The sequence below is a fragment of the Triticum urartu genome, chromosome 2A, assembly GCF_056163025.1.
Source record: "Triticum urartu cultivar PI428250 chromosome 2A, HENAU_Tu73, whole genome shotgun sequence".
In the NCBI taxonomy this organism is placed as follows: Eukaryota; Viridiplantae; Streptophyta; class Magnoliopsida; order Poales; family Poaceae; genus Triticum; species Triticum urartu.
The window spans coordinates 193,514,221-193,532,354 of NC_141874.1; the positions used below are offsets into that span (position 1 = coordinate 193,514,221).

The following is an 18,134-nucleotide window of genomic DNA, read 5'->3' on the forward strand; positions in this document are numbered from 1 at the left end:
CCTTAATTGGTATCCCTCGTCTTGATGAGGCTTTCACTTTCTATCTTCACCATGGGTTGTCACAAGCTTGGTTGTTATTTCGCTTTTTAGTAAGCTTGTGTATCCATTTGCTTGTTATGTGTGTGTGGGAAGGTCATGTATTGCATCATGTATCTCATTTATCCAAGACTATGTTGATGCTTAATGCTCATCCTTACATTAGTCTTCTCAAGTGCTTTGTCAAGACTCACACATTTCTTTTTGGTTTAACCTTTTTTTAAGTTTCCTCTTTTACATGTTGCTCAACCATGTGTTTGTTGCAAGTGCTAGGCTTTGTTTCCTATATGCTCACTTGCACTTGTTGTAAGTTCCTATTGATTTTGGGGGAGCTATGATCCTATTTTGTGCACTTTGTATCCAAATACAAAAATTCTTATTTGTTCACAAATCATGGGGAGCTTCTCTAGTTTCTTTAGAACACTCCTTTGCTCATATCTTAATATCCTTTATTCATGTGGCTCATAGGATCTTTGGTCTAGTTGGTTCAATTGATATCTGTTGATTGCTTGCTTCAATTGCTATCTTTTGAGCGCTTGATTGCTTCTGTCTCTCTTTGTTATGTCTTTGTGGCATATCATTCTTTAGCAATCTTTGTGCCTCAATATAGTTTGTCTTCCTCCAAGTATTTACTTTTGGATATGTGTATGACATTCCACTCTCTTGTTGAGAAATACATAATTTATGGAGGAACACTTTCTATATTGGCCTTCTAAGCTTTTCGCCCATTTTGGCAATCGATGCCAATGGGGGAGAAGTTTCAGAGAGTTTTGTGGAGAAGTTTTCAGAGTTTTGCATTGCTTTGGTTTTGTTCCTAAGTATTTGCATCTCTTACTCATGCATCGTTGGTTGTTGCATTGCATGGTGATGCATAATTCCTTATATAAATTCTTTTGAAAGTGATTGTCATCAGTTACCAAAATGGGGGAGATTGAAAGGACATGTGGTGCCCCCATGTGTAGTTTTGGTAGTTGATGACATTCTCTATGGGCTAATGGTTGCATTGAGTTATATTTGAAGGATTTGTCCATAGGAATTTCTTGAAGTCCATGTGTTGGTTTCAAGGAGTTTATGTGTTGACCAAGGTGCTATTAAGGAATTATCCAAAGATTGGTCATGTTAGAGTTAGCTTATTGCAAGCATGTCTTGAAGAAGAAAATTGTGTGATCATTCATGCTTACCTTCAAGGCATCATCCAAATGAAGAGAGTTGGAAAGGTTCAAGGTTGATCAAGACCAAGTCAAGAGTGAATCAATTTGATCAACTCACAAAGCGTAGAAGATGTACCAAGAGGATCAAGTGATCCCATGAGATGGTAAGCTTTGTCAATTACGCTTTGTGTACTAAACCATGGTCTTCGTGAGAGTTCTTTGTGGGGTTAGGTTGCAGTGTGCACGTTCAAGTGATGCATCACGAAGAGATCAAGTGCATGAAGATTTCCATCCATTGTGGTTACAATGGACTTGTGAAGATGTGCCGAAGAGTGGCTCACCCATAGTGGAGTATGGGAGAGCAATCTACTAGTCTTCACCGAGCCAACGCAATCAAGAAAGGTGGTCCTACTTGAGAAAGTCAAGATTATCTACATCTAGCTCAAGTGGACTTTGTTCAAGGCAAAGGTTTGGCCTTGATAGGTTCTCTATTTTACCGGTCTCATGGTGGTAGTTTGGAGACCGGGTTATAGTATTGATTGTCGTACTATCAAGGGGGGCTCTCAACTGAGTAGCTTGATCGTGTTGTTCGTAGAGAGCTCAAACCATTATATGCTTGCATCATATTTTTGGTTCGTGTTTGGTTTTCTCCTTGTGAGATTGTGATCTTATGGTCATCTTCTTGACAAGCTCGAGTTCATCGAATATGGAGTTCACATGCTTCTTCTATTGCGTTTTCGGTGTTGGAGGTTTTACCGGTCTTATTCGAGGAAGGGTTCTCACCATTTTATTATGGGCCTTTTCTAATTTCCTTCTTATTGTTATTTCTATCAAGATTGTGTTAGTCCTTGTCACTAGCTTTCCAACAAACTTGGTTTCATTGAATTCAGAGTCTGTTTGCAGAAGTTGTGTCAGTTTTGGTGTCCTTAAAAAGGCTGCAGTGGTACTACCACTTGGAGGGGATGTAATTTTTACTACCGCTCTTGGGAGCGGTACTACCGTGGCTACTTCCGTGGCTACTTCCGCTCCGGACCAAAAACTCGTCTCAAGTCCAGCGGTGGTGGGCACGGATGTATTTTTTTAGTACCGCTCGCAAGTAGTAGTACCGCTACCCTTTGAGGTAGTACCGCTACCCCTAGCGGTAGTACCGCTCTGTGCGGGCTATGAGCATAACGGTTGGATTTTTTCCCACCTATAAAAGGGGGTCTTCTTCCCCAATGAATCTTATCCTTTGAGCTTGTGTTCTTCCCCCATTGTTGACCTTCTTCGAGCTTGCTATCTCTCAATTCCTTCATGGATTCTTGCTAGTTTTTGTGGGAAAAGAGAGAGGAGGTCTAGATCCACATTTCCACCAATCACTTTCTCCTCTATGTGAGGGGAACCCCTTGGATCTAGATCTTGGAGTTCTTGGTGTTCTTCTTCTTGTTCTTCCTCTCATTTCCCCCTAGCATTAGTTGCTTTGGTGGGATTTGGGAGAGAAGGACTTGGGCACTCCGTGTGCCCTTGCCATTGCATTTGGTGCATCGATTTTATTTCTCCACGGTGATATGTGGAAGTTACAAGTTGAGAAGCTTATTACTCTTGGGTGATTGGTACCCTTGAGCTTGTTCCTCTTGGGTGCTTGGGCGCCCTAGACGGTTGGTGGTGTTCGGAGCTCATCATTGTGGTGTAAAGCTCCAGGCAAGCGTCGGGGTCTCCAATTAGGTTGTGGGGATTGCCCCGAGCAATTTGACGGGTACCGGTGACCGCCCCCAAGGGTTGCCAAAGTGTACGGGTTCGGTGACCGCCCCCAAGGGTTGCCATTTGTACAGGTTCGGTGACCGCCCTCAAGGGTTCCTTAGTGGAATCACGGCATTTTGCATTGTGTGAGGGCGTGAGGAGATTACAGTGGCCCTAGTGGCTTCTTGGGGAGCATTGTGCCTCCAGACCGCTCCAAAGGGAGATTAGCATCCGCAAGGGTGTGAACTTCAGGATACATCGTCTTCTCCGCATGCCTCGGTTATCTCTTACCAGAGCCCTTTACTTATGCACTTTACTTTGTGATAGCCATATTGTTTCTTGTCATATATCTTGCTATCACCTAGTAGTTTATCTTGGTTAGCATAAGTTGTTGGTGCACATAGGTAAGCCTAGTTGTTGTAGGTTTTGTGCTTCACAAATTAACCGCTAGGTTTATTCCGCATTTGTTCAAGCCTAAACCGTAATTATTTATAGCGCCTATTCACCCACCCTCTAGGCGACATCCACAATCTTTCACCAATATACACATAGCACTAAGAGCGTCTCCAGCCATTCGGCCCCCCAGGGGCTTGAGATAGCACCGCCTAGGGGCGAACCGGTGATAATTTCGGTGTGGGGCCGTCAGGTTCCCAGCCACCGCCCCCAGGTTGTCCGTAGATGCCGTTTTTTGAAACGTAAAATTGGCCAAACACGACACAATTTCGTTCAAACTAGGCGATTTTCATTGATATTTGTACAAAAATTTAAAAACACAAATTAAAAACGCAAACTAAAAATGAGTACACCAAGCCACCGCCGCCTCCCGCCTTCTACATGTCGAGGAGTCAGTAGAACCGCGTGTAGTCACCGCCGTCGCCGTCGTCGCCATCATCGTCGCCACCGTCCCTGCTGCACCCCTGACCAGCGTCGCTGATGCGCGGGGAGTTGGACGGCCCGGGCGCATCCTCGTCGTCGCTATCGAGGATGACAACCTCGCCCTCCTCCGTCCACGGCGCCGAGTGGCGATCTCCTCGAAGGCCCGGCGCTGGTGCTCCATCTGCTCGCGGATGTAGTCCGCCTTCGCCCACTTGAGGGCGGTCTCGTCGGCGGCGGCCATGGCCTCGTGCTCCTTCATCATGGGGAGCAAACCCGGCTTGGTCTTCGGCCGGACGAGGCGGTAGGAAGAAGGAGAGGGGCGGCCGCCCTCGTTGATGACGAGGGTGCCGTCGCGGGTGCGGCGCCCAAGTGGCGTCTCCTGCGGCTCTGGCTAGACGGGACGAAGCGCCGGCGAGCTAGAGGACAGAGAGCCAGAGCCCGACGACGAAGATGTTGCCGTCTCCATTCGCCGCAGTGTCTAGGAACTGCCGCGGCGGCGAGAGGAGGGGGCGCCTGGTACTCTAGGCGCAGCATGTTACCGGCCTCGATGTACTCGAGGATGGCCTCGAGGGTGCGGCCTGGGACGCCCAACCATAGGCGCCGTCCCTCAGAGTTGAGGCGGCCGCCGGGCTCGACGCCGTTGGTGGCGGCGATCTGCTCCACGTGGCGCATCTCGAAGTACGACGTCCACAACGCGTTGCTGTCGGGGGCGTACCTCGGCTGGTTCCGCTGTGGCATCGGCAACGAAGACCGGATGCGTGCGATTTCGGCGTGCCGGGCCGCTCCGATGGGCGCGGGCGGCACCGGGACACCGCCGGCGCTGAGCCTCCAGGTACCCGGCACTCGCATGTTCGGGGGCGCCGGGTAGTCGGCCTCATAGAGGAGGAGCGCCTCATCCTCGTGTAGATGGCGGCGGCCGAAACCGTTCGCCACCGCCCTCGCCTGGAGAGCGCTCGGCCATTGCCGTCGGTGGGGGAGAGAGTGGGAGAGAGAGGCGTCGGCGGCGAGAGGTAGAGAGAAGGGCGTCGGTGGCGAGAGCTTGTGTTCACCGGCGAGGGAGGACGACTTTTATAGCCGCGGATGGGCGATGGGAGAGCTGTCATCGTGTGCCGCGTGGCGGGAGCAGGCGGGACGCGCGTCGCCGTGCCTTCACTGCGCCGCCTGTGAGGCATCAATGGAAGGCTGACCGGCGCGGCAAAGCGGCAGCCTTGGCATTAATTCCCGCGGGAACCGAGGCGACGAGGATGACGAAAGCAGCTAGTCGCTGACTCCGTGGACCCACTCCTTTATGCGCCAAAACCGTTTCCCCCAGCGCCCCCGGGCACCCCCCAGCGTGCCGGGTTCGGCCTGGGTCCGCCGGCGTCAAAATCGGCCTTAACCGGCGAAAATTGGGCTTCTAGAGACGCGACTGGACCGTATTTTCTGCGCCGGTGATGAAAAAGGGCCTTGGGGGCGGGCATGTTGGGGGCACGGCCAGAGATGCTCTAACTATATACTCCATCCGTTCGAAAAAGTTTTTCCCAAACTTGTTTCGCAAATGGATGTATCTAAGCATTAACTTGGTGCTAGATAAATCCATATGAAAGACAGGCTTTTTCGGATGGAGGGGGTATAAGTTGACGGACCGATGATCAAAATTGACTAGGCAAACAAATACTCATCAACCCAAGACATATTTCCTTTTCATAATGATTCAATTTTTTTTGTGAAATCATAATAATTCGAATTGAAAAGGAAGAGAATAACTCCTTCTGCATGCTCTAGATCATGTGATTCGTGATAGTACAATATTGAGCATTTTCAAGTAATATTCACGTTGATGTGCTTTACCCCCATACTTCACAAGGACCAACAGGAACATGTGCAGAATGAAGACAAGAAAAAACCACAATGCATAAAAGGCAATCAAAGGCTATGCATTCTCATACGAAAAGAACGAACGAGTGGTTACCTGCGGTAAGAGCATTTGGAAGTAACCAGGGCCGAACGGAGCGGCTGGGCATTTGCATCGTGAGCTCCATGCGCTCGCAGGTCACAACTATTAAGAGGGAGAGAGAGGGATTGATGGAATCGATTGTCTTATTGCTTGAGTCTTGTGGATATATATATACGAGTTTAATGATTAATTTGGAGTACAAGACAAGGCATGAACAAATCCTGGACTATCCTATACTTTTTAATAATCAATATACTCAACATCCCCCGCAGTCACAACGGTAGTGACGCAGACGGTGAGATTGAAGAAGAATCCGAAGGTAAGCCGATGGACATCCCCCACAGTCGTAACAGTCGATGCATCACGAAAATCGTGTCTGGAATGGAAACCGACAAGGTTGCTCAAGCAAAGCGATAGCCCTTTGTGCCATTGTCGAGATAGCTGAGAGTGTAGGGTGGTATAGCCGTGATCGAGGTAGCCGCGAAGAATGTGGCCGATGTCGAGTCGGGGTGGCTGGTGTCGAGGTAGTCGCCGTGGGCCGGGAAGAAGAGCGGCGGCGGCGGAGGTGGCGGCGCCGGCGGCTAGGTTAGGAGCGCAGCAGTGATGCTCGAAGTAGGCGAGGAAGAATCCGACAACGTGACGAAGACCGGCGCGGACAACAGTGTTCCCACACCTAGGGAGGCGGTATGACCCATACCACGTAGAAGTCAACGCGCGGGGACAATCGAGTGGACCGCGTGCCGCGGCACTACGGCCCAAAGGGACGATGCAGCGAGAACACGCGGGTCGGGGAGACGGCTGGGAAGACCTCAGGGCAGCGGCGTTGACCGCGTGCCATACTCGCTACGGCGCGATGGAGCGACGCGGCGACAGTGTGAGGGTCGGTACAACCATAGGGGCGGCCTAAATCGGACGGCCTCGGGGCGGTGGTGGACCGCGGGCTGCGGCACTACGGCCCGCAGCTACGTCGCAGCGGCAGCACGCGGATCGGTGCAAACGCGGGGAGAGCCACGGGGCGGCAGCAGGGACCGCGTGCCATGCTCGCTACAACCCGATGGGGCAATGCAGCGGCAGCGCGGGGTCGGTGCAGCCACAGAAACGGCCTGGAACGGATGTCATCGAGGCGGCGGTGGACCACGAGCCGCGGCAGCGCGGCGGTCGATGCAGCCGCGGGAAGAACGACGAGGCGGCGGCGCTATAGCCCGACAGGGTGATGCAGCGGTAACCTGTTGCTCAATCGACAGAGAGACGTAGAATCCGGCGGAGACGCGCAAATGCAATTAATCAGACGGAAGGTGCAACAGATGATGAGGTACCCGCGGATGCCTCCACGCGGCCGGACGATACAGAAGCGCGCAGTCGAGCGGACAAAACGATGTACAGGGAGGCCGCCGAACGCGTATGCACAAGAGCAGCCACACCTGAGCATGCGAGGAGCCAAGACCAGTGGAACGTGTACGACCAGCCATGTACACGCAAAGTTGCACGGAACATGGTGTGCATCGATGGGCACCAACGGGGGTGCTCCAGCCGCCAAACATGCCCGCGCGAGACCATGAGTGGTCGCGGGCCACGCGGCCGCGACGACAGGCCAGCGCAGGACTGCGCGGGCGACTGCCATACCAGCGTACAGGACGCGGGGCGTGCGTGAGCGAAGCAGAGGCGCCGTGTGGCAATCATGTTTGAAGCTGAAGATGCGGTTGCTGCCAAAATTTCGTGTTTTGACTCTTTTTGCAAAGAAATTCAAGATCTGACTCTTGTCTGAAACTATTTCGTGATTTGACCCTTTTGACTACCGTCAGGAGGGCCGGCGGTAGGTTTGCACGTCCTATCGCCATCAGCAGTGGCGGTAGGCCCTCTAACGGCGACTGACGGCCGTCGGCGCGTATTGACGGGGAAAAGGGCCTACCACCACTGTCTGCAGCGGTAGGGTTCGGTGGCCTACTGCCCGAGGTGGTGGCGGTAGGTACCGAAGAGGCAACTAATGCTGCGGGCGGGCTCTACCCCACCCACCAGCCCATTCTTCCTCCTCCCCTCGACTTGAACAGAGTCGAGCGCCGCCTCTCTCCTCCTCCCGATCCCCTCCCTCGATCTCCCTCTTCCCTTCACTATTTTCACGGATCTTTGGGGCAAATCGAAGAGGCCGGTAAGCTCCTCCATTCCCCCCAATCAGTTTTCGCAATGGTTTTTTTATTTTTGAAGCTATTTTTGGCACTAGGTGCAGCCTAGGTTTTGGTGTTGGTTTTTTTATGATGTTTTAGTTGTTTAGGAGTATATGATTTAGTAGTAGGCCTATGTGAGGATGTGTGGGTGAAACAATTGCAAGATATGTGAGGATATGTTGGTGAATGCATATATGTTGGTCCATTTTGTTTTGTTATGTATATATGAATTTTATAAGAAATCTTTCTGTATGTTGAATGCAAGATTGTGAGGATGAAGGCATAACAAAATTCGTAGATGGTTAATGTATTGCAAATTTGTGAAGATGGATGTTTTGCAAAATTGGTAGGTGGTTAATGCATAGTGTGAAAATGTGTGTATTTCTATTTCATATAGTTGCAAATGTATGAACCCTAGGTTTAGTCTTTCTTATAGCCATATGTGATGATTTCTTGTGTGAATATTGTAGATATTTGTCTTGCTATATATCTCCATATGTGATGTTTGTTTAATTAACTTTATCCAATCAATGCTTATATAAGGAATATGGCGCCACCACCACCACTTGATGAGGATGATGACTATGAAGACCCACTTGAGGAAGCCATCTGTGCTCAAAGAGTGAGGCTGAGCGAACAGGAGGTGTGCAACCTATGGGACAACTTCCTACCACGTGCTGACTTGATCGGGGCGCCATTCGTGACCCGTCTGACAAGTACCATGATCGATCGACATGACATGGTATGTTATTAGTGTAGAATCCAAGGAATTGTTAATAGTTTAGATAATCCATACTTATTAATTGATATGTTTTTCTTATTCAAAAATTGCCAAAGAGCCTATCTGAGAGTTGTGGCATCAAGGCTGATGAAGAAGGCTATGCTGGAATACGCCTTACCGCAAGGGGCCCCGTCACTACTTGTGCGTACGGCGTGGACACGGACGGTCGCACACATTTAAGCATAGATGGGTGGAAGAGCTTCCTCGTTGACAAGAATCTTCATGTTGGACAGGCCATCCTTATTACTATCAGCAACACCAACCATCAAGGCTTGAAGATGATGATCGTCATCGATATCATCTAAACTATATATGCGTGTGGCTGCTGATGATCGTCATGTTTGATTGCTACCTATGGATGAAACCTTTTATGTGGTCGATGACCGTTGAACTTGTTAAACTTCTTATGTTGGCTTCGTGAAACTATTTCGATGTGATCAAACTATGTTATTTGGTACTTGTTTCTTAATCCATAATGGCAAAACTAATTATGCATATGTTTATGAAATTGTGCTTATTGTTTCTTATGTTCAGGGCCCTTGCATATTTCTATGAAATTGTGATCAAACTATTTGGATGTCTATGAAATTGTGGTCAAACTATTTGGATGTGATCAAACTTCTTATGTCTACGAAACTTTACACGAAACATAGGACCCTACCGCCAGGCGCCCTGGCGGTAGGGTCAGACAGCCTACCGCCGTGAGTCCTGGCGGTAGGGTGAACCTACCGCCAGGGCGCTTGCATATCTCGTTACAGAAGGCATGCACGGCAAAACCCTACCACACCTTACCGCCAAAGCCCTTGGCGGTAGGGTTAGACAGCTTACCGCCAGGGTGTCTGGCGGTAAGGTACTTATCCACGTCAGCGTGCGGTGACAGCCCCCGTCCGCCTCCGTCACACCCTACCGCCAGGGAATCTGGCGGTAGCCTGTCTAACCCTACCGCCAGGGGCTTTGGCGGTAGCAAAAGGGTCAAATCCCGAAAAAAATTCAAACGGGGGTCAGATCTTGATTTTGTTTGCAAAAAGGGTCAAAACACGAAATTCACTCGCGGTTGCTCACGATGAAGCAGAGCAGCCATGGATCCTTGAGGTCCATCAGTGCCCGTATGTCTGGAAGATTTACCTAAGAAGATTCAATTTTCAGGGGAGCAAATTCACACCGCATACTAATAGTGTATATAATCTAGGAGCAAATTCATACGTCAATACGTCATGCATGTCATAATGAAATATATATTAACTAGATTTCTATATTCAAGTTAATGAATAACTTTTTATTTTATAAACTAGTGGAAGCATTTGTATACCCCACATTAAACTAGTCACATCTAGATGAGCTTATCAAATATCAAATCATATGTGTGTAAGTAGAGTATGTAATTTTCTATGTCCTTCGATAATTCCAATAACTGTGTTATTTGAAGTACAAGTACAAGTCATGCATATGTTACCAATTTGTTAATGAACCCAAGTTGCAAGACACATTTGGCATACCCTAGACGTTTATATAAGCTTACCTAATAATACGCTAGAAACCAATATTAATATTTTGCTAGATTGTATGCTTTACAAATCTCCATCATGATATTTAATTATATTAATGTATATGAACACACACACATGGAACATATATTTATACACTATATAGTTAATAAAAATTTTAAAAATTAATTCAAAGAGAACTTTTTATATTATACAATTAAATTTAGAGAAGCAAAAAAAATTGCGATATACATTTAAACTGCATATCAAACAGAAAACACTGTAAAGTTACCGAACTTTTATGTTGTTGACTATGCTAGCTAAGTAATATAAAAGTATGCTAATTAAAGCTATAATATTATACAACTAGCTTAAATAAGTACAAAAGTTTATTATAAAGATATATCTTTTACTACGCCTGGGTCTAAAAATTGTCTGAATCAGCCCTGGTGAGGGTCCGGGGTGGGAGGGGTCAGAGGAGATTCTTCTGGACCAACTGGCCGACCTGAGAGGAGAAGCATAGAACCACAGTTTGATTCTCCTGAGTTTGGAGCTTCATGACCATGTAGTGTCCGTCACCATTGGGGGAAGCCAGGAGGCCGAGATGACCTTTGTGCTTCATGCGCTTAGGGTTTTTGATGGAAAACGGCCATGGCCGTCAAGGCGCTGAGGACGAAGATGCCCGTGGCGATAGGGCTCCAAAAGATCTCGCACTAGCAGCTAGGTACTTCGACAAGAGGGCGGCTTGTCAGGTTGACCTGGTTGGCATCCAGGAGGAGGAGGCCGGGGGGTTGGCGACGAGTACCGATGGATGGTTATGGAAGGTGAGCGACGAAAGGAACATGGCCTTGGGAATGTCGAGAACGGTGATCCTCGGGGGCGTCTTGAGCGCGAGGGCGAGGTCCAGCTAGGGAGGGAGGTCGGAGGCGGTGCGCGCCACTGTGCCGAGGATCACCCAGGATAGGGGTGCGACGCTCTTGGGGATGTCGTAGCTGGAGGCAGACGCGCTCGCGTTCATGCTCCCCTCGTCGATCACGATGGTCTTGGCCTCCTCCATGGAGAGAAGGGGTGGAATCTTGCTTTGCGAGCGAAGGAGAGATTGGCGTGGGCCGGTATGCAAGCGGAGGATGGCACAAGGAGGAAGGAGGAGCAGGTGAGGGAGAGGCGGTGGCGTGGGGGGCTCCTTTGTAGAGTGAGCCGCGTGCCCGTTGGGTAGGATCAGATGTCGTCTCCAGTCCATCGTTTATCTAGCTGTTCTCTGGTGGTTTCCCGTCAAGACTGAAAAGGAAAACACTGAAAAGCAAACAATATTTTTACAGCTAGTTGCATTTATCTACTCTTGGCGGACACATTTAGTTTCCCGTTGCATTGAAAGGATAGAAGATCAAAGATTTGAGCGCCAGTAGTTAGTGCATGGATGTCCTCCGTAGTGCTACTATCGTGTGACACGAGTGCTAACTTTGGCTTGTTAGAAAATGACGGTGACCGAAATGAATTGTGTCTTCTGTCATAGTTGAGTGGGTCCATGAAAGCATCACCATGCAGTGTTACACTTCATGATAGTGTGTGTGTTTTAGCCAAGAAAGCCAGTGATACGAGTAAAGATTTCAATCAAAATTTTAGGATTCAATAGGATAAAATGGAGTTCATCAGATACTGTGAGCATAAGACTCAATCATTATATCTCCCTCCTTCGATTTGGTTAAAACACATTCATGCAGCCACTTTGGCTCGCCATTCGAGGGTCCAAGTTTGACTATTAAGCCAGTTGGCCAGGGAAACCCTAGCCACCACTCCCACCGTCTGCTTCCCCTTACGCTCTAACTTCGTCATTGCCATGGTCCGAAAGAAAATAACCTACTACAAGATTATCATGCCTGAGTGCCAGACAGAGATTGTCGTCGATAAGCGCCGCGCCACTCAAATTGCGGCGGAGCAGGAGGATGTATTGGAGGGAGGATGAGGAGGTGCCATGGGAAGATGAGGTGTCGGAGGATGAGGAGGAGGAGGAGGATGCGCTGGGATTGAGGTTGACTCTATCAACTTTGTTATGCAGGTGGTGGAGGCCGAGTTCCAACACGTTCAAGTAGCAGAGGCGGCGGTGCAGTTCGAGGCGGAGCAAGCGATCATCCTCAACTCGATCCGAGTAAGAGGCGGTGGTTGATGCCTGATAGAACTACGTCGGTATTTCCCCAAAGAGGAAGGGATGATGTAGCACAGCAACAGTAGGTATTTCCCTCAGTGATGAGACCAAGGTTATCGAACCAGTAGGAGAACCAAGCAACATTACATAAACAACACCTGCACACAAATAACAAATACTCGTAACCCGGCATGTTAAAAGGGGTTGTCAATCCCTTTCGGATAACGGTGCCAGAATTTGGCACGGAGACGGGGTGAAGTTGTAATAGATTAATAGATCGAACGCCAAATAAAATAAATTGCAGCAAGATATTTTTAACTTTTTGGTTTAATAGATTTGAAAATAAAAGCAAAGGAAAGTAGATCGCAAAGGAAAATATAATAAAGAAGAGACCCGGGGGCCGTAGATTTCATTAGTGGCTTCTCTCGAGAAAAAAAGCAAACGGTCGGTGAACAAATTACTGTTGGACAATTGATAGAACTTCAAATAATCATGATGATATCCAGACAATGATCATTATATAGGCATCACGTCCAAGATTAGTAGACCGACTCCTGCCTACATCTACTACTATTACTTCACACATCGACCGCTATCCAGCATGCATCTAGTGTATTAAGTTCATGGAGAAACGGAGTAATGCAATAAGAACGATGACATGATGTAGACAAGATCTATTTATGTAGAAATAGACCCCCATCGTTTTATCCTTAATAGCAACGATACATACGTGTCGGTTCGTTTTGATCAACGATACATATGAACTCGTGCAGGCCGTGTCTCGAGAATGCCAGGACGGGGTTGAATCGGGTTACTCATGGTACTTTGACTGAGGACCAAGTCATTTTGCAGCTTCGGAGGTTGGTCTCCGCATCGTTTCAACAGTCCTTAGTGCGGATTGACGAGCAGTTGTATAAGGCTGGACATAGTGGGGGTAACATAACTGGTAACATGCACTTGGGACTAGCAAACATGCTTATGTGGCACACAATTAAATAAGAGAGCGATGGTTAGAGTAACATATGTAGATACCGTATCATGTTAAATGCTATGCTACTTTGTGTCATGCATGGCAATAAATTGAAGGAAATATGCCCTAGAGGCAATAATAAAGTTATTATTTATTTCCTTATATCATGATAAATGTTTATTATTCATGCTAGAATTGTATTAACCGGAAACATAATACTTGTGTGAATACATAGACAAACAGAGTGTCACTAGTATGCCTCTACTTGACTAGCTCGTTGATCAAAGATGGTTATGTTTCCTAGCCATTGACATGAGTTGTCATTTGATTAACGAGATCACATCATTAGGAGAATGATGTGATTGACTTGACCCATTCCGTTAGCTTAGCACACGATCGTTTAGTATTCTGCTATTGCTTTCTTCATGACTTATACATGTTCCTATGACTATGAGATTATGCAACTCCCGTTTACCGAAGGAACACTTTGTGTGCAACCAAATGTCACAACGTAACTGGGTGATTATAAAGGTGCTCTGCAGGTGTCTCCGAAGGTACTTGTTGGGTTGGCCTATTTCGAGATTAGGATTTGTCACTCCGATTGTCGGAGAGGTATCTCTGGGCCCACTCGGTAATGCACATCACTATAAGCCTTGCAAGCATTGCAACTGATGTGTTAGTTGTGGGATGATGTATTACGGAACGAGTAAAGAGACTTGCCGGTAACGAGATTGAACTAGGTATTGAGATACCGACGATCGAATCTCGGGCAAGTAACATAGCGATGACAAAGAGAACAACGTATGTTGTTATGTGGTCTGACCGATAAAGATCTTCGTAGAATATGTGGGAGCCAATATGAGCATCCAGGTTCCGCTATTGGTTATTGACCGGAGACGTGTCTCGGTCATGTCTATATAGTTCTCGAACCCATAGGGTCCGCACGCTTAAAGTTTGATGACGGTTATATTATGAGTTTATGTGTTTTGATGTACCGAAGATAGTTCGGAGTCCCAGATGTGATCATAGACATGACGAGGAGTCTCGAAATGGCTGAGACATGAAGATTGATATATTGGACGACTATATTCGGACACCGGAATGGTTCCGAGGGTTATCGGATATTTATCGGAGTACCGGGGGTTAACGGACCCCCCCCCCCCGGAAGCTATTGGGCTTTATGGGCCTTAGTGGAAAGGAGAGAGGGAGGCCAAGAGGTGGCGCGCAGCCCCCCTTGCCCCAATCCGAATTGGGAAAGGGAAGGGGGCGCCCCCCTTTTCCTTCCTTCTCTGCACCTCCTCCTTCCCCCTTCTCCTAGTTGGAATAGGAAAGGGGGGTGGGGGCAAACCTACTTGGAGTAGGATTGCCCCCCCTTGGGCGCGCCTCTCCCCTTGGTCGGCCCTCTCCTCCTCCCCCCTTTATATACGGAGGAGGGGGCACCCCATAGACACAACAATTGATCATTGATCTCTTAGCCATGTGCGGCGCCCCCTCCACCATAATTCACCTCAATAATATCGTAGCGGTGCTTAGGTGAAGCCCTGTGTCGGTAGAACATCATCATCGTCACCACGCCGTCGTGCTGACGAAACTCCCCTCCCCTCAAAGCTCGGCTGGATCGGAGTTCGAGGGACGTCATCGAGCTGAACGTGTGCTGAACTCGGAGGTGCCGTACGTTTGGTACTTGGATCGGTCGGATCGTGAAGACGTACAACTACATCAACTGCGTTGTGCTAACGCTTCCGCTTTCGGTCTACGAGGGTACGTGGACAACACTCTCCCCTCTCGTTGCTATGCATCACCATGATCCTGTGTGTGCGTAGGATTTTTTTTTTTGAAATTACTACGTTCCCCAACATAAATATGGCCATCTATGATACTATGCACTATGGAGGTAGTATCATATACTAGTATCATATGCATGATACTAGTGTATGTTACTCCCCACTATGAGTAGCTTAAGGTCGACTACCCTACGAAAGTTGATCTTGAGAGGATTAATCACTTCGGCATGAGCAGAGTGCCTGACAATTCTTGCTTCCTTGAGCTTGAGGAGTGGAAGCGAAACATGCCAGTTGGGCATCCCCTGATTCAGATTTGGGTCAGATTTTTTGGGGGTTCCCCCCAAACTGCTCAATGACTTCCTCGAGACTTGAAGCATTAGATCTCTTATTGAGAAAATCGAGGAAGTTGATTGCCTTCCACTCGCACGCATGGCATTGCGAGGATGCGTGTTGCAGTGATTGATGTGGATGTGGTGCCGTCTTATCTATCCTGGTTTTATGAGGGTTTGAGTTATGATCTTAAGATTGAGATCGAGGGGTACCCGATGGCAAAGGACACTAACGAAGGCAAAGACAATGATGGTGGTGCTGACGGTGGGGATCAACAGCAGGACGATCTTTTTTTTGAATGGCCACCGGGAGGGAAGGATCCGCACCTGAATATATTCAATCGAATTTGCCTAGAAGACTCGCGGCTCCATACAAGATAGGTTCAAATGAACCAGAGTAGACGGGGAAAACAAGACAAGAGATGCAACCGAAAACACACACACACACACACATCCAACAGAACCACTGGAAGACCCGCCGAGAAAAGGGCACACAGGGAGAAGAAGGCCTTTCGACGATCTGAAGTTGGATGCACCAACACCACCAACCGCCATCACAAATCTCATCAGCACAACCCTCCGGGAGGAGGACCTCAACTTACATCTTCATCTGACCAAGCAAGGAGAGCCTTGAACGTTGGCCGTCTGGTCACCACCCAACAACACCCAGCAGAGGTAGAGGTGTCATATGGGAACGAGGTGATCCATTGAGTAGGATAACGACCCCGCTAACCCGGCTTCGGATGAAAATCAGAACCAATCCAGAGCAAAGCTGAGCCATGATCTCGCATACAGAGCACCACCTCCTCGCCAACAAAGCACAAACCACCATCAGCACCAAGCCGTCCACACCACCACAACCGTCAAACCTGTAGCGAGCAGCCACCATAAAGACCAACCGAGCCTACCCCAGACGATGCCTTCAACAAGGGATGCGACACAATGTGCGTCGCCATCGTCCATTCCAGACGGACTTGGAACATGGGTTTCCCCTGGGATGTGAAGGGGTAGTCACCATGACAGCGCCGCCTCCAAGGAGGTTAGTGGCGCCCGCAGTCGTCGCCGGCGCCGGCTCCGGCAGGAGCAGGGCTTTCGCCCAAATGAGCAGACCACCTCCAATAAGCATCGAATTGATCTCGCAGCACCGCTCCCTGCACCACCACAGAGAAGGGCCACTGCAGCCCCATCGCCACACATGACCAAATCCGGGTTGCCGCAGGCCAGATCCGGCAGGATCCAACTTGCCCCCCGCCGCTCCCCACCGGATCGGGCCAAGCCGAAGCCGATAGGCGCGCCGCCCACGCCAGCGCCGCCAGAAGGCAGAACCACAAGCTAGAGCGGACGGTGGCGCCTCGGGGAAGGGCGAGCACCGCCACCCCGCGCCTCACAGCGACCTCCGCTGGACACATCTGAACCGAAACCAGCAGCCATCCCCGACGCCCACCGGTCGCCAACACAGTAGGGAGACGCTGATTCGGGGAAGGCCAGCGGAAGGGAGCCGCGAACGCATCGGCCCCACTATCTCCGACCACCACCAGCAGAAGCGACGCATGCCGGAGTCACGCCGAACCGCCCGCCGCCCCACGGAGCTCCCCCGGCCCACGAGCAGTCTGCACGAGGAACGATGGCCCGCCGCCGCCAGATCCGTGCGGGCTTCACCCGGCATAAGCTTTTGGCGGCGGCGGGAGGAAGGGGGGTGGCTGGAGGGGAGGTTCGGCCGGAGGGGAGGGGGTCGTCCTCTCATATCCAGCAGGACGATCTTATGAAGCACCATAAGCGTGGGGATCGGCCTACGTGGCCGCCTGCATCGTGAAGGGCACCTACGTCCTCGAGAACAACAGAACCATGTGCAGGGTGCACAAGGAGGTGCTCGCGCGCGCCGCCGTGGTGGGAGAGCTTCCACTTCCGCCTCAGCGGCGTGCTTACAGAGGAATCCTTTAGGCGCAAGTGCGACAAGCTCATCTTCGACGCCATCTACGAGCACGTCCCCGTGGCGGGCGGACACCGCCATCCTTCTGCTCCGCAGTACATCGTGGCCTTCCGAGGGACTGCCCCACCCCAAGGCGATACACGACCTGTTCCTCGACTTCAAGATCATGGCCAACACGCTCTCGGACTCCAAGCGCTCCGAGCATGCGCACCGGGCTGTGGACACGCTCCTCGCGACCATCGCCAAGCGCTCCGACAGCGGCGGCGCCGTGTGGCTCGCGGGGCGCTGGAGGTAGGGCGGACCATGATGGCGGAGCAGGGCCGCAGCCTCCCGACCTTCCTCTTCAACCCGCCGCACGTGTCGCCGATTCCGGCGATCGACATGGTGCTCCCGTCCGAGGGTGCGAGGAGGGAGCTGCTCGCCAAGAGCAACCTCGTCAAGGTCGGGCTCTGGCTGGTCCTCAGCCCCCACCGGAAGCTCATGGAGAGGCTGTTTGAGCGGCTGTCCCCGTGGGCGCCAAACCTGTACGTGCACGAGAGGGACGTCATCTGCCAGGGCTTCATAGGCTACTTCGAGCAGCAGCAGCAGCTGGAGGAGCGCTGCCGTGGCGCCAAGTCGGCCACCACGCTGTCGTACCGTGACATGCTCTTCTTCACGCTCGGCAAGGAGAAAGAGCGGCCGCACCTCCTGCCATCCGCGACACTGTGGAAGAACTCGAGCATGGATAGAGACGCCAACCTGTCCAGCAGTCGCTGGCCGCACACGAGCTCCAGCAGTGGTGGAGGCCGGACGGCGACCTCAGGTTGAGCGACAGACGTTATAGCTTCGCTTGA

General features: G+C 50.1%; 1 protein-coding gene and 1 pseudogene across 1 annotated transcript; both read left to right on the forward strand.

The window, feature by feature from the left end:
• Window positions 1-7,622: 7,622 nt before the first annotated feature.
• LOC125541374 (uncharacterized) lies at window positions 7,623-9,188 on the forward strand. The gene is made up of 3 exons (XM_048704802.2): window positions 7,623-7,864; window positions 8,424-8,622; window positions 8,718-9,188. The coding sequence occupies exons 2-3, from the start codon at window positions 8,428-8,430 to the stop codon at window positions 8,964-8,966; spliced, it is 444 nt and encodes a 147-aa protein (XP_048560759.2). The 5' UTR covers window positions 7,623-7,864; window positions 8,424-8,427; the 3' UTR covers window positions 8,967-9,188.
• A 6,297-nt stretch (window positions 9,189-15,485) lies between these two features.
• On the forward strand, window positions 15,486-18,134 carry LOC125535667 (GDSL esterase/lipase At4g10955-like; annotated as a pseudogene).

Bases quoted from the DNA above. Each gene is read 5' to 3' on its own strand.
- LOC125541374 (XM_048704802.2), top strand. From the start codon at position 8,428: ATGGCGCCACCACCACCACTTGATGAGGATGATGACTATGAAGACCCA. The intron at 8,623-8,717 runs GTATGTTATTAG...AAATTGCCAAAG, and splicing joins TGATCGATCGACATGACATG to AGCCTATCTGAGAGTTGTGG.